General features: G+C 34.2%; 1 protein-coding gene across 2 annotated transcripts in view; it reads left to right on the plus strand.

Moving 5' to 3' along the window:
* Window positions 1-22,520, plus strand: part of LOC110033667 (protein FAM135B-like) — a gene marked incomplete in the record, with an annotated part of 63,419 nt that overhangs the window by 3,326 nt on the left and 37,573 nt on the right. For both annotated transcript variants that reach the window (XM_020737723.1, XM_020737724.1), the window contains 6 exon segments: window positions 15,656-15,810; window positions 16,000-16,064; window positions 16,177-16,365; window positions 16,453-16,507; window positions 16,948-17,202; window positions 17,296-17,429. In XM_020737723.1, the coding sequence (XP_020593382.1) occupies window positions 15,656-15,810; window positions 16,000-16,064; window positions 16,177-16,365; window positions 16,453-16,507; window positions 16,948-17,202; window positions 17,296-17,429 (853 nt within the window).

Here is a 22,520-nt window from a genome sequence, read left to right on the forward strand (position 1 = left end):
AGGGAAAACTTCGGAGGAGGTTCTACGATAGAAAAGTTTCGGAGAAGGGCCTGAAACAGGAAAAAGTTCCGAAGGGTTTGATGTAGGAAGAAATTTCAAAGGAAAGCCTGCTGCAGGAAAAAAGATTCCAGAGAAGGATCTGTTGCATAAAAAGCTTTGGAGAAGGGTCCGTGTCAGTTAAAAACTCTGGAGAGGTGTCTGATGCAGAAAAATGCTTTGAAGGAGGGTCTACTGTAAGAAATATTCAGGTGGAGGGTCTTATGTAGGAAAAGCTACGAAAGAGGGTCTGCTGCAAGTGGAGTCTCGCAAATACGATACTTCCGACTGCAGCATTGGGAGACTGATCTGAGTGTCTAAAAACTTCTCCATACCCTGCATTTGCACCATAACTAGTAGAAACATGCCCAATCCTCGAAAATCCTTAGTTTAATTCTTGCAACCCTTCTCACCAAGGGTGACCAGTAGAAGCTTCAAGGTTTGGCTGCCAGAGCAACAAGGCCACTTCATTTTCTACTGAATCTTTACTAGTTAAGAGTTTATGTACGACATACGACATCACTAACTTTAATGACATTAACTGCTTACTTGGTAACCTCAATGGCCTTTAAATGAGCTGACCTTGGACTAGTTTGCATATACACCCAAAAAGAAATTTTAGGTTTGAGAATAGAAACATTCTGGTAAAATCCAAAGAGAATAGCCCACAATCCCTTGATGATAAAATTGATAAGGAAGAAAATTTTTTTGGGTTGTCTAGCCATATTTTGGAAGTCTAAGTTGTATGCAAATAATTTGTACGGGCGCAATGAGAGAGGTAAAACAATATCAAGAGCACAATGTGTAGTATAAACATCGCTGCCACTCATCTAATTCATTAATCTCATTCCACCACTGTAATCCAACCCAAGCGATCGCTCCCGTCAATTCCAACGCAGCTTCGGCCTCGACAGCCCACCCATCACACTCTCCATCAACATTTCTTCTCCTGATTCCCTTCTAGGGTACAAACCACAAAAATCCTGTGGAAGAAAGATAGAAAAATTGTGAAGAAAGAATTCGAGAGATAGGGTTAGGGACTGCATGGAGGAGAACGGAAGGAATGAAGGATTCATGGTGGCGAAGGGCTAGACTATAGTTTCTTGCACTATCGGATTCTGTGGAGGAATTTGTCGACTTTTAAAACAAGCAACAGAGCCTCCTTCACCTTTTTGAAATCCCGCATCAGGTCGGCGGTGGTGGAGATGATGGACATAATGACACCGCATGCGGCTAGGTCGACGATGACGCCGCCTTTAGGGCTAACGAGGGTAGAGAAGGTGAGGAAGAAAAAATTGCTGTTTCAAATATCAAGACAAGTGCCCCTCCCTTCTCGCACGAAGGATGGCAGGAAGGGAGTCTGGCGGTTCTGGAAGGAGCGACAACTAGGGTAGGGAATTTAGCTCTGATATTCAGAATAATACAGAATAAAACAGAATTAAATAGGGGTATTTTCATTGATAGGAAGGGGGTATAATTAACCATTTACATGTATTTTAAAATAAGAAAGACAAAAAAAATGGAATAATGTGAAAGGAAAGATATATCACCTAATATCTCTAATAATCAATTCATATTAATTATTTGGAGATAAACGAAATATTGTAAAATAGGAAAGGAAATAATTCTCCAAGGAAAAAAAAATAAAATAAGAAAGGAAACAACTCTTAATCTCAGGAAATAATTTATAATATTTCTAATAATCAATTTATATTAATTATTTGGAGATAAACGAAATATCGTAAAATAGGAAAGCCTAAAGTAGGAAAGGAAATAACTCTCTATGGGAAAAAAAATAAAATAAGAAAGGAAATAACTCTTAATCTCAGGAACTAATTTATTTGTCATAACTTCTAATAGGAATAAATTATTTTCTAATATAATTTTTAATGGTAGTGGTTTTTATTTGTTTTTTTTAATGCCTTCATGAGTTCTTAGCTGAATAGCTTATGATATTGCTTTTATTGTTGTAATGTTCTTTGCTTCTACCAAAAATTGTGCCAGCACATTTTTCCTTGTTGACATCCTTGAACATTTGCCTAAACCAAGTAAAAAAGTATGCACTAAAATTACTCTTCATATTATCATTACTTTCATACATTCTTGTTGCATAGAGCTGTTCTAATCTTGAGAGTAGACTTTCTTGAAATATTAGATTTGACATTGTTCGATAGTGATATAATAAGTTTCCAATCAAGCTTCAATATAGTGAAAAATTGATTTTTTTTGAGCCATAAACTTTCTCTAGTTTCTAACTAGTAGGCAATGTTGCAAAAATAGCCCTACAATTTTATATTTATGTTGTGGCAAATATCCTACCATCTCAAACATCAAATCAGGATAATAGGCAAAAAAATTGTTTGTGTGGAATTACGCTCCTTATTATTATGTAATTCTATTTTGTACTTGCTATATTTAGTCATAGTATAAAAAAGGTAATTTCTTAATTATAGGGATTTATGTTTATTCCATAATTATAGGAATTACTTAATTGTAGGAAGATTTCTTTCCTCTTTTTATCTCTTGTACTCGCCTATTTATAGGTGAATTATCTATGTATTTAGTGAGAAAAAAAATTATTCAAAATTCACATGGTATCAAAGCCATCAAAGGGAAGCCTCTCCCGCTCGGCTCGATCACGACCCTTCTCTCCCGCGATCGTTCTTGTCCGAGCGCTGCCTTAGTTTGCGCCTGCCTCGATCGTCGATCGTCCGCATCTGCGCGCCTCCCCTCGTCCAATCGACCGATCGCGCCTCTCTCCGATCTTCCGCGATCGTCCGATCGCCCGTGGCCCGACCGCCCGTGCAATCGTCCCCGCTTCTCCCGCTTCTCCCGCGATCGTCCGCGCTTCTCCCGCGATCTCCCGCGATCGTCTCTGCTCGTCCGCGATCCCGCGATCTCCCGCGATCGTCCGCGATCTCCCGCTTCTCTCGCGAGATCGTCTGTGTCTGATCGTTAGCACCGATTCTTCTGCGATCGAGCACATCCAGTTCCAGCCGTGCTCAATGACTAAGTACGAAAGTACGCCCAGGCCTGCAACTCCTCAACTAGTGATGTCACTTCTAGCCACCCCTCCGCGGTTGGGTCTCCATTGCCCAATAATTCAGACAATAATTCTGTCCTCATCACCGACCAGAATTACCTCCAATGGTCGCAGTCAGTCATGATGTTTGTATGCGGCAAAGACAAAGATGACTACCTCACTGGTGATGCTCCAGCTTCGATGACGACATATCCATCATACAAGACTTGGAAATCCGAGAATAATATTGTTATGGCCTGGCTTGTTAACTCGATGACACTTGATATTGGCGAAAATTTTCTTGTAAGGAAATCTGGGATGCTGCCCGTGATATCTATTCTAGTGCGGACAATACAAGCGAACTATTTGCTGTTGAGACCATTCTTCATGACTTTCGTCAAGGTGATCTCTTCACCCAATACTTCAATACTTACTCGGTATTGACAGCAACTAGATCTATTCGAGGTGTACCCTTGGAAGTGTATCGAAGACTCTTAACATATTTCGCCAAATTATAGAACAAAAACGCACCTTCAAATTTCTTCTCGGCCTCAAATCTGAGTTTGACCAGACTCGCTCACGGATTTTGAATTCGAAACCTCTTCCAACAATTTGTGAAGCTTTCTCCGATATACGCCGCGAAGAGAGTTGCCAAAAGGTCATGTTAGGTGCTTCCTTGTCCACTACTGCCCTCGAATTTCCCATCCACAGACAACCACCAACGCCAGGGCCGCCCTTGGTGTGACTACTGCCGCCGTTCGGGCCATACTCAGGATACGTGTTGGCGGATTTATGGCAAACCCGCCAATGGGAAACCCAAACGGGATCATCGCGCAGCTGCCACCAGCACCACCGAAGCTTCTTCAGGAACGAGCCCATTCAGTGAATAACATATTCATGCTCTCCAGAAGATGCTCGGTCAGTTGTCACCAGTCCAACCTACTAGTGTGGCTTCGGGTGCCACCGGCCTTGTTACCTATCAAGGTATTTCCCCATCCGCTTTCGTCTTGGATTCAACCTCTTCTTGCCCCTGGATTGTTGACTCAGGTGCCTCCGATCATATGACCAGGGATGTCTCCTTATTAATGGATTACCGGTCGTGTAATCCGACCCTCACTGTTCGGATTGCTGATGGATCAACCTCTAAAGTAATTTTAAAAATTATTTAGTCAATATTTTTAGGTGATAAAATTGCTTCTTGGTGCGATAGATTTAAATGTTTTGATTATGTTATATGGAAGAGTGGGGATATAATATGGAAGAGTGGGGATATAAATGAGGCTTTGTTAAAGTTGGGTAGTAAAAATGGAGAGAAGTGCTCAAGATGATCATTTGATAAGAGGATCACATAGAGATTTAAGGTAAAAATTATGAATGAATTTATGCTGATTATTTTGTATGAATGTAAGCATTCAACATTCAAGAACTCATTCATAGTTAATTTAAAGGTGAAAAAATAACAACCGCAACAAGAAGCCTTTATCCCATTAATTGGTGTCGGTTATGTGACTTCCTTTTCAAGATGATCAATATTTAAAGTGAGCAAACCATCTATGGTGATTCTCTCTAACAGTATTTATCACTAGAGCTACTCTATGGATATTTGTTTCACATTTTGTCTCTGCGTGTAAAGCCACTCGTCCACTTGAGCATTCTCATCTTAGCAACAATTGACTTAGTTTTATGCTTCTCTTTTACGGGTCAACATTCCGTGCCATAAACCGTTTCAGGTCTCACTACCATCTTAAAAAATTTGACTTTAAGTCTAAGGTATGTTTCTGTCACACGATATGCCCGATGCATTCATCCACTTCAACCATCTAACTTAAATTATAGTAATAACATTCTCATCTTTATCACCCTCACTTTGAACAAAAGTATTAAAAATTTAGTAAGTCAAAAAATTCTTAGATCTAAATATTTTCACACTTGTATATGAATATCATCAAGTCCTATTATTATTTAATACAGTTTCTTTAAAACCTCATCAATTTTTATTTTACTAATACGATGATAAAAATAAAAATTTTGTTATTATTTATGATATTAAGATCACAAAAGTCGATTGTATTTCACAATCTTCATTGAAAAGTTTATTAAATTATACCACCCACCTATGTTGAATATTCTTATCCAACAAAAATACTTTTTGATTTTCATTTTTAATATATTTTATTCGAACTAAATTTTTATTTTTCGTATTTGTTTTCTTAGCTAGTTTATACATATATCTTTTATATTTTTAAATATCTAATTTATTATAAATATTATTAAAAATATAATTCTCAGCTTTACAAATTATTCTTTTTATGGGTCACTTTATATTTTTTCCGAATTCGCCATGCTTTTACATCTAAATCAATCTAAATAAATTTTTATAACAGTATTTTTTTTTAAATCTTTTTTTGTGCATTATTATTTCACCACCAAGTATTTTTATTCATAAGGATTTTTTCTTTTGATTCTTTAAGCATATGTTTTCCAACTTGTTTAATAGCTTCTTATGAACATCTCAAATTTTAAGATTTTGAAGTATAATCATAAAATAATTTTATTTATGTCTTTTAAGTACCATATCTAATTTTATGATAATATTTCATTTTATTTTTCATCTTCCAATCCCTCATGTTAAAATAGAAATGTAATAATCGATATTAAGAACTTAACTTTTCACTTAGAATGATTGTAGAATTTTTATAATCTTGATAATCTATTTTTCTCATTAGAAAATAAGCAATTTGTGTTTTATTAAATCCATTCTTTTAAATGATAATATGCTAATTTTTTTATAAGTATTAACAATAATAAAATCATAAGCTAAAATAAAATTCAATATGATTACCTTCTTCATTAGTTACTTTAAAATTATAGCTATCGTGAATTCTTCTAAAATCATTTTTGAAGAGGTATCATTTATATTACTTTTTTAGGCTATTCCAAAGATTTTCTTTTGAATATTTACTCTATCCTACTTGGAGATCATTCCAAAGATTTTCTTTTGAATATTTACTCTATCCTACTTGGAGATCATAAACACTTATAACATTAAAAATCTTAGTATCAACAATAGCTATTAAATACAATTCTATTTCAAATTTTATTAATTTTTACAACATTATTTTCAAATTCTTATCTATAATTACACCATTCTTGCACGACTCCTACATGAATACTAAAGTTTAAAATCTAAGCTATCAATCTCCATAGTTTTTTCTACAACTCATTTTGTTTTTTGAATGCAAATATATTTATCTTTTTATTAATAATAATTCTACTAATTTCATTTATTTATTTGTGAGATTACCTATATTTGAAGTTCTTATCCTAATATTAGGGTTTGCTTGGGGCAGCTATAACTTAATAATAATCTGCTATGCAACAGCTGTGACAGAAAACTGTTGCGGATAAGCTGATTGTCTGTTTGTTTTTTGTAGTTTGAAAACAGCTGTGCTGCAGACGTTTTTGGACAAATAACTATTTTTTGTCGATACTCCCTTTGTAAGGGATATCCAGCATCGACAAAAGAAGAGATATCCATCATCGACAAAATAATATTTTTTTGTCACAAATACAATGATTAGTAATCGACTGAAAAAAAATCTAAATAGGATTAATGGTTGAACAAATCTGGGGGTGAGTGATTATACGACTGTCATGTGCACTGTCTTCTCAGTCAACTATAGCCAAAGTAAAACACATGTTAAAATCACATACAAACTTCACATTTTATGTTGGTGATTTACACCGCCCAATGAATGAGACATTTTCATTATTTGATATACCTGCATCTACGTGTGTTCAATCGATCGCTCCAATACAATTCTAACAAATTGATGAAGGTTGTGTAAATTACACTACTCATTTTGATTTCTGAATATAATGAGTAAAAAGATTTAGCTAAAAAAATGAAGTATATCGTGGGTCATTTGCAATCTCTATTGAAGTCTTCTCAAATATTGGATTGTCTGACTTGATAGTTTTTTATAATAAACTAACAATAACATCCAACCCTACTGATAAGTATCTGTTGATTGTCTACGATGAAGGCTGTAATTGTTCCATTGCTTATCTCATTGATTCGTTATGTGACAAAATGTGGAGGGTTATTGATAACATCTCTTTGTATGTCAGTCTGGAGAAGTCATGAAGTCTATGATTTCTATGTATTTCATTAGGGAGATCTATAAATATGGATTGTTTTATACGAAACATGTTGCTGAAACTTGTAGTTTGTCCTTCAAGTAGATTCTCAACCCATTTATCAACAATGTAAGATAATGTAATGTAGGGAGATTGATCTATGTATGAGTTGTAGTACTCATACATCAAACATACTGCTACCACAATTCTCCTTATGCGTCTCTCTCTTTGTGAATTCATGTTAAAAAAGTGTTCTTTTTAGGTAAGACATGAGAATCACCGAATTAGGTATAATGACATCATTCTATAGCCAAACAATATCTTAAATAAATTTTGAATAACGAATTACAAAATGTAAATGTACGATGCGATGAAAAAACAAACATCCAAAGTAGCATTAACATTGTTCCAAGGAAAAAGAGAAAACATCCAAATCAGAAATTCGATAAACCTACTGGAAAATAAATACAAATAGTATAAAGATAACTAAATAAAGTCATGTGTCCCTGCAGTCGTAAAAATAATGTATATAATTGATCCTACAGTCAGGGGTTATCATCATGAAGAACCCTACGTGTCAGATACTTCAACAAATTCATGGAGAACAAATATAATGACATGTCCTCATAAATTTTTGGGATTGCCTCCAGAACTTGGATAAATTGTTAGATGGAGGTCGCCTGCGAAGTCTGAGTGTCATTAGTTCACGAAGCCACTACTAATGATATTTCGCTTCTAATGAAAGCAACCCCTTTTTTCTTTTTCTCCACCCTTGAACGCTTTGTCCTACTAGTGGACTCTACTTCATTTTGGTTCGGGTTAAGGCCTTCATTGGAGTCAATTGCTTGCTTGACATCCAAGTTCTCAGGTATGCTTGCAAACTCTCGCTCACTAGGGGTCCAAGCATTATTCTCTGTTGTCACAACCCCATCGAACATACGATCCAACTTTTTTTTCATATCAGGATCAATACCACTGAATTTGAATTTTTTTGCGGCTGACACTAGGGCTGTTAACGAGCCGAGCTTGAGCGAGCTCAGGCTTGACTTGTGTTCGACTCGTTCGAAATAGCTATTGTTCGAAATCGGCTCGTGTTCGAAATTGGCTCGTGAACAGTATGTGTTCGGTTTGATTTAAATATTTGTGTTCGTGTTCGGCTCAAAATTGGCTTGGAAAAATTAAATTGAAAAAAATAGATGTAAAGTGTGGGATTCAAATTTGGACCGAATATATACAAAAAAAAATGCAATAACCACATTACCACACGAGATGTTATGATTTAAACTTAGATATAAATATATATATATCATGTCTTATTATATAAATAATATATGTAATATATTATTATATTAATAATTATATATTTTTTTAATTTTGAGCTAAAACGAACCGAACACGAGCGAACAAAGAGTTGTTCGTGTTTGGCTCGTTTATAATTTCAGCTTTAAAAACTTGTTCGTGTTCGACTTATTTACTTAACGAACGAGCCGAACACGAGCTACTTAACGAGCCGAACACGAGCTGTTCGCGAACAACGATCTTTTTTGACAGCCCTAGCTGACACTACTTGCAATATAATGGGACATGGATATGTTCATACATTTTAGGGATAAAAAGTCATAATATGCAAGTTTGATTTATTCTCACCTCTAATTTCTCAGCCCACCATTTCTCCGAATTATCAATAGTCCGTTGGATTAGATCCCAACCCAACTTCGTGAATCATCGTTTCAAATTTTTCCAAATTTTCTAGTTTTTTTTTCAATTGATCTCACTTGTTTTTCAGTTGCATGTTATCATATTCTCTTTTCATAATTTCCTTGAAACTTTATACTATTTTGTCATTCTTTTTTGTTAAAATAGGTTGCGAGTTTATTTCCCAGTTCGTGCTTCTCAAGGCAGAGGTCGCAAAATATGAATTTGAATTCTTTATCCTACATTGCTGATGAATCGACTTCTTTTGTCTTAATCATTGTGTTACCAACATAAAAAGAGCTAAACATAAATATTTGACAAAAGAGGTATTTAGCACAAAACAAACAAAAATAAAATTGTTGTATTTCACCACTGCCCCACACCACCCCTCACAACAAACACCACCGCCCCCACGCTAGCCCCCCACACCACCCCCACAACAAACATCACCGCCCCCACACTAGCCCCACACCAAACACCACTGCACCCATTGCCACAACCCTACCAAACACCATTGCCCTCACAATTTCCCCGTGCCAAACAGCACTGCCCCCACACTATTCCCACACCAAACACCACTACCCCCACACCAAACACCACTACTCCCACAGCACCCTGAGCACCAGTCATCACAGAACCATGAATATAAACACATGAAAAGTGAGTGATATATTTGTAAATTACTCTAAAACTCTCTTATACATGCAAATAGATGCCATGAATATAAACACAGGAGAAGTGGGCCTTCATTTGAGTCAATTATTTTTTCCCCCAAATAATCCTATCATCCAAAACCTCTTTTTTCTCATAAATTCTTTTAAAAAAAATTAATCCAAGTAGCATACACCAACCTCACTTAATCCTAGGGAATGAAAATTTTCTTTTATAAATTAATTAATATCATATTAAAACGTCATTTAGGGTCTGTTTAGGGCAGTTGCAGCTTATTAATAAGTTGTTGCGCAGTAGCTCTAGAAGAAAGCTGCTGCGGATAAGCTAGCTATATGTTTATTTTTTGCAGTTTGAAAATAGATATGCTGCAGCTGTTTCTGAATAAATGATCATTATGTTTCTGTATTGGACTATTGTTTACAAATGAGAAGTCGGTGTAATATTTATAAATTTCTCTAAAAATCTCATATAAGTGCAAATAAATATCATGAATATAAACACGTGAGTAGTGGGCCTTCTTAGGAGTCAATTATTTTTCCCCCAAATAATCCTATCATCCAAAACCTTTTTTTTCTCATAAATTCTTTTAGAAAAAATTAATCCAAGTAGCATACACCAACCTCACATAATTCAATCATCCAAAAAGATCCATTTACATACACAACACACAATTCTATTGAATTTACATATCTCACACAATAACTTTAATATACATGCATACAACACTCAAATCCGCAAAATTAAATCATGGTGAACACCATTTCAACATAAGCAACATAAGCAACAAAGGGAAATCGTGGTGAAGCAGTCAAATACACACGAGTATGGCTGCCATCATCCCTCAAACGACAAAATATGGGCTCAACTATCATGAATGTAAATACAAAATACATAAAGAATTGTATGTTGGGTTTGTAAAATTGTAAGTTCCCAACATATGAAGGAGCACCCGAAACGATCAAATAACCGAACTCTGCAATATGAAAGCAAGGAAAGGATGCTAACAAATGCTCTACCCTCCAATATTCCTTCTCAATGTTTTCACTCATATATAAAAAATTATAATGAAATCCCAATCGATGTTTAACTAAATAAATAACAACCGAAAAGCCTTCTTTATATATTGCTCCAACCAATTCTCAATTTCGCATTCACATATCACAAATCAACGTAAGAAGAAGGAAACAAAAATGCCAAAACCAAGACTTGTTTGGTAGGTATGTAATCATTCCCAAAAAGCAAAACCAACTTGAGAACTGACGAAACGTGTGCATCAACTAATGGCCGCAAACCTATCAAACAAATCCCAAAACATACGGTACTTTCTATGTAAAAATGGGGTTGTAGCCACTGAGAAAAGAGAAAAAAATGCAAGTCTCCGTTGTTTTGTACGTAAAAATAAAATAAAAAATCACAGTGTGCAAACTATACGGCTCATAGAGCAAATCCACAAAGAAGAGATGAGGGGAAAAGGATACTGGAGGAAGAAGGAAGCAAATGTTGGTAAAAACCCTATCTAAATATGTCGTCGAGCGAGCGAAGAGGAGGTACGGAGAGGGAGGGCACGAAAGGAAAAATTACCATATAATGCGGAAAAATCCACGATCCGATCGCTGTGTGGCTTCTCGGGCATGCTTAATATACCACGTCTGCACTGCACCAAATAGACAACCCAAATTGCGTCCCACGATTTCGCCACAACTCATGTCAAACGGATCCTTAGTTTCATGGATTAACTTTTTTACCCGTGTCCATTCATAACTTGAAAACCCTTTCTTATTTAACTTTACACCCGTGCATCATGGCTACTCTTGCACATTTTTCATTGTATTCAAGTTATATAACACATAGATTCTAGCAGATGCTCTAATATTGACACAATAATTTAAACATATTATGTCATCGTTTTTCGACAAAAAAATTACGTTGGTTGTCGCAACTTAACACAATTCTTCATTTTTTGTATCAAAGAAGTGTTTCAAGTGCCACACCGCCAAGAAGAAACCCTTAAAGAGGTGTTAAGGAGTTTATTATAAATGATATGTAGTTAGAAATCCTTCAGTTCCAATAGAGGTTTGCCGTCTTTGAGAGGAAACAATCTGGTGAGGCCATCCGTAGGCACTACGGTGACTCTCCAGTTCGAGAGAAGGAAGTGATTCCTTGCCATCAGGTAGTTTCCAGTAATGAAGAATTAATGCCTAGACAATTTGACATAGCATATCAGAGCATAAGCTCGGATTTTTGAGTGAAGATGGACTTGCTAGATTTTGATGGTCGCATGGATCTAGTCAAATTCATCAAGTGGCTCCAAGTATTTGAATACAAAGATTTAACCTTTTGGGCAATACATTATAAAAATGAGCTAAATGTGAATTTATATAGTTGGGATAAGGCTAACAATGATGATGATGACGATTTACATTCCTCAATAATTTATCAGGGTATGCTACAAATGAGAGTCCTTCAAGAGGAGGAGGACATTGGAAAGAGGGAGAAGAGCAAGCAAGGAATGCACCAATTTAAGAAATACAGAATTTTATTTCATATTAGAAATTTAAAGCATAGTATGAAATTCAATAAATATATTATCAATGTAGAAGACAAGCAATCAAATCGTACAAATGAGTTATATCTGATATTTTAGGTATTGAACCAATGAGGAGCTGATTAAGGATTAACTTTGAAGTGGGATTATTATTTCTCCTATAAGTAAAGATCGGTGCTCTTTTTTCTAAATTATAGCAACGGTATTGTTCTTCTAAATCAAATGCATCAAAAGATAATAATATTTGTTCAATCAACTGCCATTGGAAGTTCATATATGATTCATCTCTATCATTGTAAATCATTATGTTGAAATTACTGATTTGATGTCATGATTAAATTTTTTATATTTTGTCATACGATGTCATTATATAAATATATTAAATTACATGAGAAATAATAATGACGAAAAATATGTGTATATTGGTTAATGGAGTTCACATTTTATGTTAATAGTTAAGAAAGGTTTATACACACGTGTAAATGATTGTTTATTTTCATGTTTGAAAAAAAAAGATATTAATGTATCTTTTAAGTGATAAAATTAGACGATGATCATATAATGATTTTATTTTATAAATAAGAGACAAAATAAGATATTATATATTTTTTCCTGTACATGCTATTAATTTACATCAAGATGCTCTGGTTTCTTTTGAACTATTAATCTTTAAAGGAAATGCAAATGCTCTTCAACTTTCTTTGGATTTAGACAACAGGCATGCATATTGTGGACCAATACTTTTGTGCTATTGTAAATTAGAATTATGATTTACCCTTTGAGTTGGACTTATAACTCACGATTTTTATTCAATAAGTATTTATAGGCAAACAACTTGAGAATTGCAAATGAAATGATAACGATTAAAAATATGTGTATATTAGTTAATGGAGTTCACATTTTATTGTAATAGTTAAGAAAGGTTTATACACACGTGTAAATGATTGTTTATTTTCATGTTTGAAAAAAAAAGATATTAATGTATCTTTTAAGTGGTAAAATTAGACGATGATCATATAATGATTTTATTTTATAAATAAGAGACAAAATAAGATATTATATATTTTTTCCTGTACATGCTATTAATTTACATCAAGATGCTCTGGTTTCTTTTGAACTATTAATCTTTAAAGGAAATGCAAATGCTCTTCAACTTTCTTTGGATTTAGACAACAGGCATGCATATTGTGGACCAATACTTTTGAGCTATTGTAAATTAGAATTATGATTTACCCTTTGAGTTGGACTTATAACTCACGATTTTTATTCAATAAATATTTATAGGCAAACAACTTGAGAATTTAAGTGAATAATGTGTGAAAGTTATTTGTATCACATTGTTATTTTGGAATAGAATGAGTTTTATGATTTAATGGCCCTTTCAATGTATTGGGAATTGATGTTATAAAAATTTATGAACATATGTTTTGAAATTATTATTTAATGTTTGTAAGAATATCTAAATTTTATCTAATAATCTATTTCATCTTAATATTTCAAGCTACTGGGCCTGGTTATGAGAATTCTTTCAATTGCGCAAATACATCAAATAATCAAAATATCATTCAGTTTAGGGTTTAGGTAAAATTAATATCTTATGATATATCTTGAGTAATTTAAACTGTGAAGATGTCTAAGATGGAATGCAGGATTCACCTTACCAGAATATTAATAAACAACCTTTACAAGAATCATAAACTAGTGACTTGGAAACATATCTTTAAAAAAGGAAAGAATAACATGTCAAATAGAGCATCAAATGATACATGCACATAAATACTAAATTTTATGTGCTCATATAAACTAACGATACAATTCGATTTATTTACAAAGAAAATCAAACAAAAGTAAAAAAAATTTGCCGTCAAGAAGATAAAATTAAAAAAAAAATGTTAATCGAACTATAGGTAGGGCAGCAAATTTCAAAAATGCATAAAATCAAACGTGCAGCAATAATTTCAACAAAAAAATGACGAAATTAAATGAAATTTATGCAGCATGCACAGCATAAACATTTTGCAATGTGTTTAAAAACATTATTGACAGAGACAGTGACTTTCTTTTGAGAACATTGTTTGGTGCCAGCCTTAATAAAGGAATGCCATGGATATATTAACTCAATAATACCACAGCTGTTGAGTAAAGTAAAAAGTCAGAGAAAGGTGGAAACAAATTTTTAGTTAATGATGGTACCAAAACTGCTACAGCATTCAGCACAAGTCTATCCACCAGCCTTACTGAGTTTCTACTAAACTTTGCACTTTGCAGAACCAATACCCTTCATCTTGCCATATTCACTATTATCATTAAATTTAGGGGCAATTACATACAGACCACTCGAAACTTGCTATTTACAAATCAACCAATCTCTTTCATCCATTTTTAAAATTCTCACTCAAATATCAAAATTCATGATAAACTCTAAACCCATATTTTTTATTTTTATCAAATTCTCAATAGTTTGATCGTAACACGCGTAAATATATCTGTTTGTTAGTTCAAAAAAATTACTTGGGTGGTTAATTTGTAAATATCAATGTTTTGGATGGTCTCTATGTAGTTATCCCTTAAATTTAATACCATTTATTACAATCTGAAGGACTTTACAGGCATAAAAACCTTTTTACTTTAGAGGCTAAGTAATAGTAGTTTGCTGATTGAATCTTTTATGCAATAATACATGAAGCTACAGTTTCACAAGGCTGTTTTATACATCTTAAGAGAAGAAAAAACAGAAGTAAGAATGCTTTTGGCAAAATTAAATTGCAACTGACCAGTCCATTTGAGAAAAAATAGCATTATTTTATGTTCTAATTAAGATAGAATGTACATTGGATATCCATTATAATAAAATGCTCAACAAATTATTGTCTTTTATGGAAGTTGCTGCTTTGATTACTTTTAAATTTAATAGCATAAGCATTATAATCTTAATGATTTGAAAGGCATAAATGACCTTTGCATTTAGTAACTATATTATGGTCTTAATGCTTTGAAAATGAAAAGCTTGGTTAAGTTTTACCTCTGATTTGGTGGAAAGTGGAGGAGAAAAGTCCTAGCGTCTGTGCACTTATATAGTTTAATTGATGTCGCATCTTTCAATGTGCCTGCTTGCAAAGTTGCGTGACCGTGCCTGGCCACTTTTGATTGTGTTAGTTGTTTGAATGCTCCCAATACCTGACTGAATGGCCCGCTTCTTGCACTCTCCCTGTTCATCCCTTGCTCTCTTTCTCTCTATATTGTTCCCATTACCTCTCCTTATCTCTGTATCCATCTCTCATTCAATCTTTCTCTATGCTTCCGCTGACTGTTAATTTTCTCTTATTTTATTTTACTTTTTTTTAAAATAAGCACTGAACCATTTTACAGAAATTTCTGTTTTTTTACTGCAAATGACAACTGCCTCAACTTTCCTCCTATCCCTATTCTTCAATGGGGTATGGGCCTAAAGAAACTCGAAACTGATTTCTTCTCTTAAACCGTTTTTAATCTCTTAAATTGACCTTTTTTATCAAGGATAATGATATACCGGTTTGGTTATGCAGCCCCTGACATAACCTCAGATGATACTGTGGGTGTTTGGAGGATAGATGATGCCGAACAGAGTTTCACTACGCAGCCCTTTCGGATAAAATATGCAAGGCAGGATGTCATTTTGTCTGTAATGATCTCTTTCAATTTAAATATTGGATCAGATGAGGTTAGCTTTCCTACTTTGGTTCATGAAAGATGATCATTAAAAAATAGCATTTCACTCTTTTTCCAATTGAAATTATCTGCCTTGTTTTTTTTTTCATTTAATCATGTTTTTTTTTTTCCCTTTTCCTTTTCACTTTGCAAGAGCGAAACGTTTCATGTGTGACTATTATTGTTTACACACCTGTGGCAGATCCCTGCAAGGTCAGCAGTAATACTAAAATTTGAGCTCATGTATTCTCCTCTGTTAGATAATGGGTGAGGTGACTCTTCATATATTTCTATTCCTATGTGTTGCTCTTCAAAGCTGTACAGCTGAAGAATAAAGGGATCTTCTGTAACTTGTCCTAACCTATCATGTTCATTACAGCATAGAGATGCATGGTACTTTTGAGGCATTTTCTACAGCAATTCACGAATTTAGGATTCCTCCCAAAGCATTGCTAGGCATACATTCATACTGTCCAGTTCATTTTGACGTCTACCATGCAGTGCTTGTTGATCTAAGCATACATGTTGTTCTCTTGAAAGCCGGTATGACTTCACAGAAGGTACCCAGGTTTGTTGACTTTCAGCTTTCATGTAGTACCGAGTTACAAGAGCATTTTTTATTTGTGTTTATATTCTGATTCTTATGTATGTTTAGAGACTCTCTCTTGGTGGAACTTGATGCGAAAGAAATTTATAAACAACCAAATCAGGTAATTTCTTTCCTCTTCAATAGGCATGCCATTAGTTTTCACGCCTTCTGGCTTATGTTTTTTGTTGCATCAATGCAAACACCTGTGATGAGTGTGCTTAGTGTTTAAAAAAAAGGCTTATGTTTTTTGTTGCATCAATGCAAACACCTGTGATGAGTGTGCTTAGTGTTTAAGAATTTTTTTTTCAGTTTTTATTTTGTTTATTAGCATATTTCAATGTGGTTTTGCTCCGCTGCTCTGTATGGACTATAATAATAAGGCATCCCTTCTTAGGCTAAGATAGTTGTCAGACACCTAAACAAATGAAATGAGTAATATTGATAATTCATAAATGTGTTTCCTTATTCTACATGAGTTCTAGGAAGTCATCTTAACTATTTCAATCTGGCAGGTTTCTTTGGTTACAATATGATACATAAACTAAAGTTTTTGGTTTTCAGTTATTGGGACAAGGAATTAATTCGAGGGAGATTGAACTTCTCAAGTCATTGTTAATATCACATGAAAGTCTTGTCGTGGAACTTCAGAAGATCAGTAGTGTGATTGATCAGAAAATTGATGATTTAACTGAAGCTGATTTAAACTATAGTATATTTGGGTTAAGTGGTTCTACACTGTCAGATGTATCTAGTGTCAGTTCTAATGGGAATATGGGATTGGGACAGGCTGCAGACACTTTTCAGGTTGTTGTAGAGGTACCTCATTTATCTCGTTTCCCCGAGTCCTTTTTTTATACCATATATTTTTTTTTCAAGTCTAGAAAAATGTCTATTTCTCTGTTTATGCAGAACTCTAATGGCGTGTTTGATGTTCGGAATGATGTCATGCTCTATTCTCTATCCAAGGAAGAGATTCTTGATGTATTTTTCTCTGTAGGCAGCCAACTTTCATTATTATGGAATGCATTTTTAAAATTTCACAGGTATGGTGCATGCTGCAGATTGCTTTAATAACATATTTTCAACTTTTTGGAGTTCTGCATTTATAATGTTAACTTTACATGCATTTATCTTACTTGAAACTTGACACAAGATGGCTTAGGGCTGGAGATTACTGAACACTAATCATGTTGCATGGTATATTTTGATGAAAAAAAAAAGAAAAAGAAAAGAGAAGAAAAGAAACGAAAAGGAAGAATTCACAAATTACTAGTTACCATTAAATTAGGCAATTCACTATATTTTAATGAATACGAACAATACTAGTCTTTAAGTCCAATTGATAATGTGACGATCTTAAATATTCTGGATTTTCAACAGAAATTTAGAAATAAAATAAAATAAAATCAATGGTAGTATATTAATTTTCACAGATTTTTATTTTTTTATTTATCACTTTTTAACTAAAATCAAGATACTAGACCAATTAGTAATAAATCAGATAAAAGAAATAGACAAGGAATGAAATTATTAAGTAGTGAAAAATCAAGTCCTATGTCGGTGTCAGAAGATGACTTCACGCTTGAATCGCGCTCTAGGAATTATACATCCAACTTGCACTCGGATAATCAAGTATTTTATTCCAGCCAAAAATTGTGAATTACCCATTTCTAATCATTTTTTTATAGAGTCTCCATAGTCTCTCGGTTGGGAGAAAAGTTTTCACCTTCTTTTTTAACATGTGATCAGTTAGTGATTAACATTGTTGGCCCTGACCAAAGTTTGAGCTATCCTCCGTTGAACTTAATTGGCTTGTCCAAAGAGATGTGAAGCAGAGCACCTAAGTATGATTAAGTATGATTTTGCGACTCCAAAATTCATGTAAGAGAATGAAGATATAAGGAGACCTCAGACTAGTTTATTTTGTTGATGAAGGCTCTGAGAAATATATTAATTTTCATGGATTTTTATTTCTTACCTATCACTTTTTGACTAAAATAAAGGTACTACACTAACCAATGATAAATCATATAGAACAAATAAATAAGCAATGAAATTTTTAAAGTAGAGAAACATCAAGCATGTGTCGGTGTAAGAAGATGAATTCACACTTGCATTGCCCTTAATAAAATTATACATGCAACTTGCACTCACATAATTAAAAACTTGAATGAAATTTTATTGGAGCCAAAAGTTAGGAATTATCCATCTCAAATCATTCTTTATACTCCCCATAGCCATTTTGTTGGGAGAAAAAGTCTTCACCTTCATTTTTAACAACATGTGATGAGTTAGGGTCTATTTGGGGCAGCTGCAACTTATTCAGCTTATCCTGATAAGCTACTTATTCTGATAATCTGGTGATAAACAGCTGAATAAGCAGCTGATCCAGATAAGCTGTCTGTCTGTTTGGTTTGTGCGTTTAGAAAATAACTAATTCTAGAAAAATGATCAATCTGCCCTTGTTCTGGATAAACTACAGTTGTTTGGTTTGTGCGTTTCGTAAACAACTTTTCTTTACACGGACACAACATATTTACATGTCTAACACCTAGTTATTAATAATGATATACATTATTAATCTTTTAAAAGTAAAATATACATTTTCATGTATAAATTTATGACATCCAGCTGTTGTGTATGTGTAAATATCAAACTTTTGTTGTTAGATATCTAAAATGCATAAGAATCGTGTGAACTCACAGTAGACAGTTGATATCAGGAAACAATCAATTTACTTTCTCAGTCCTATCTATAAATCATCTCAGTGGCAAGTGACAAAAAATGAAATAAACCACTTCATTTACATATCACATAAAAAAGATAAGAATAGTGCCAATGACAAAACTAACATAGTAAGCCAACATATGTTTCATACAAGCAGCGGTTGCCCTAAAAGAACATGTGCCATCCAAGCTGCAATCGTACAATTTGTGATTTCATCAAAGCTATGGTTGCATAGTATTTTCAAGCTAGCATAGTATACTCAACAACTAAAGTTTGGAAGCAATGGTTGCCAAAAACAAATCTCATAATAGAACTAAAGTTTGAAAACTCATAACTATCATTTCCAAAGCAATACCACATCTATACTGCATTTAATATATCTAACACCTGCATTTTACACCAAATCCTTCAGCACAAGATCCCCTCAATTAGTAGGAATAACAGAACTTAAAGCAATAGTAAGCATCACTTCAACTTTCATATCAATATGCATATTTTAAGAGATGGTCAAATGTATACCCTTGTAAACAACTTTTAAACTCAAAATGAACTACTGTTGAAATCAACTCTCATCTGAAACAAGATAAATTTGCAAGAATATGAAGCTTGTTGTATCCAAAATCGTTGTTGAGGGCAAGCACAGTGAAATACGAAGGTCAAATAGATCTATTATACCCACCCACAACCGTAGCTTTAAAACTCAAAAGAAAATCACAGCAGAAAGCCATCAAGAAAGGCCAACGAAATAAGGGATTTTTTCTTGAAGTCTCCCCTTTAGTTAAACTGGCACTTAAGGAACAATATACAAAATATTTGTACATGGAATTAAAATAATATTAAATCTTCTGAAAAATTTGTTTCTTTTGAAATAAACTGTTTAGAAAAGAATTTAACTTGGAAATCAAAACAGAAGTGATGACCACAGTAGATCCTTCAAGCAGATACTCCCTTTAACAATTTCAACATTGTCTTGTCATTTTGAAATAAATCATCCACAAGCTGAAATCTAATTCAACTAATTCTAATTAATTTTTTCTAAATACACAAACACAATACACAAACACAAAGGAAGCGATTCCAAGCACACAAAGGAAGCTTGCAAAGAAGAGATGGCGAGGAGGAGGCAGAGGAGATGTCGAGGGGGTTGAAAGCTCCGACGGGAGGAGGAGAAGCGAACGAGACTTAGGGCAGAGGGAGCGGGGGGCGCAATGGCCTTTCATTCGTATGAAACACGGATCAAACGACGACGGAGTTCTGCGATGTGCTGAATTGGAGAGGGAGATAGAGCTGCGTGAGTTCGACCGGAGAGAGGAGCAGGGCACCAATAGGGTTTTGCGATGGAGGTTCTCTGCCAGAGCTTAGAATGCGGGAGAAGACGACACCCATGAGCGGAGGGCGTATATGTCTTTCCCTCAAACGAAACGCGGATCGCGGGTAGGACCCCCCGATCCGCGTCTAATATTAAAAACCGAATGTCGTTTTCAAAAACTCCTTCAAAATGTGATATTCAAACACTCGGTGGCGTTTTGAACGGTGGCGTTTTCAAAACGCCACCGCTGTGAATAAGCTCCCCCAAAAGCACCCTTAGTGATTAACATGTTAGGCCCCGACTGAAGTTTGAGCTATTCTCCGTTGAACTTGATTGGCATTAAGGAGAGCACCAAAGTGAGAATAAGTATGATCTTGCGACTCCCAAACTTCATGCAAGACTAGTTTACTGTGTTGATGAAGTCTCTGCTAGATGACCGCCAAGTTATACTGTGCAAGTAAAAATGCAAACATTAGAGCACTAACACTTTTGTTGTGTAGCCTATGTCAATTATTTGATCATAATAATAACCTCACTATGTTACATATTCACTTTTGTACAAATTAATAGGCTCTCTTTCTTTGTTATAGGTCTCTTTGTTAAGATACAATAGCCCATCAAAAAGTTGTTTGGAAAAAAATAAAATGGAAGTACCTATAGCTATCATATAGGTTGAGGGGGTAACATTTTGATACATGGGCTTTTGCATTGTGTTGAGAATAGGCTCTCGAAGTGAGGAACATGACATCATGGTGTCATAGTTGGGGTGATAGATTGCTGATGTAATCCTGTGAAAGTTTAAATTTTTGGCAGTTTCATAGAATGGTAGATCACATTTTGGTGATTATTGGATTTGACGAGCTAGACAGAGGATGGTGGAGATGGAAATTGGACTTTTTGACACTTCAAATTTTGAGGGGATGATTTTATTTGGGTGTCAGTCATACTGGCGATGATTTGATTTGATGACATCTGCTTAACACGACAAGGGTGGTTTTGATTGTGTGTGTGAATTGAGTTTGTACATCGTTTCCTACTAGATTTAGCATCCAAGTGACTTAATTCATCATTGTGATTGGATCATATTTCCATCATTTTTTTGATTTAACTAAATTAGTGTCATCACATTTTTTATGTTGTTTGTTCAAAAATTCAGTCAATTGATTTTGCGTAGTTTTTAAAATTTTCTCTCTTCCAACATATGTTTGAACGCACTCTTAATTTGTTAAACAAATTTGATAAAGGAAAACACAGTTACAGTTTCCTAATACAATTATTAGGATTAGAATATGCTTTCCTGCAAAGATAACTGATGATTCATAGATCACTAATTACTAATCAATATTTTAATAAAAACAAGCAAAGTAAGTATTTAAGTTTAGTGTATGATAAAATAATCATATATAATTGAGAATCTGAGTAAGAATTTGTAAACAATAAACTCAGCAAGCAAAAAAATTAATTTTACAGAATCAGATTTCCTACGCATCACTTTTGCACTAAACTAGTTAATTATCAAGATAGAGAAAAAGTATGCCTCGTAACTTTAACAGGGAGATTGCTGTCAGTATAAGTAATTTGAATGAGAAGTTGTGAATTATATGTTTTAGATCCATAGTTAATTTTGTAAATTTTCAAACGCTTAAAATGCAGCTACAAGGACTTCAGTAAAATCAAACATCCTGATTACATGCTATGCAAAACATGCACATGAGAAACCATTCCAAATGATACATCCATAGGAGCCTTATCCACACAAAAAACCCTGCACATCCAAACTGCATGGCACGAACACAGCTACCTCTCACCCTTCTACATGTCTGCAAGTCACGCCTCTGATTTTGCTGCTTTTTTCTTTTAATAAATGCTAATCAAACTTGACTTAATATTAAATACCACAATCACCTTTCATTTAAAACCTATGAGAATCTATAACTACGAGAAAACTGCCTTAATCAATACAATAATGTCAACTAACAAGGGACGAGAAAAATGTGCAAATTGCATTAACTTCCCTATTAGACTAATAATCTTCTGCTGGAGAGGCATAAACTTTTTGTCTACTTATCAACTATTTATCAATCTTAAACTTTTTTTA

This window comes from Phalaenopsis equestris, unplaced genomic scaffold (genome assembly GCF_001263595.1).
Source record: "Phalaenopsis equestris unplaced genomic scaffold, ASM126359v1 Scaffold001250, whole genome shotgun sequence".
Lineage (NCBI taxonomy): Eukaryota > Viridiplantae > Streptophyta > Magnoliopsida > Asparagales > Orchidaceae > Phalaenopsis > Phalaenopsis equestris.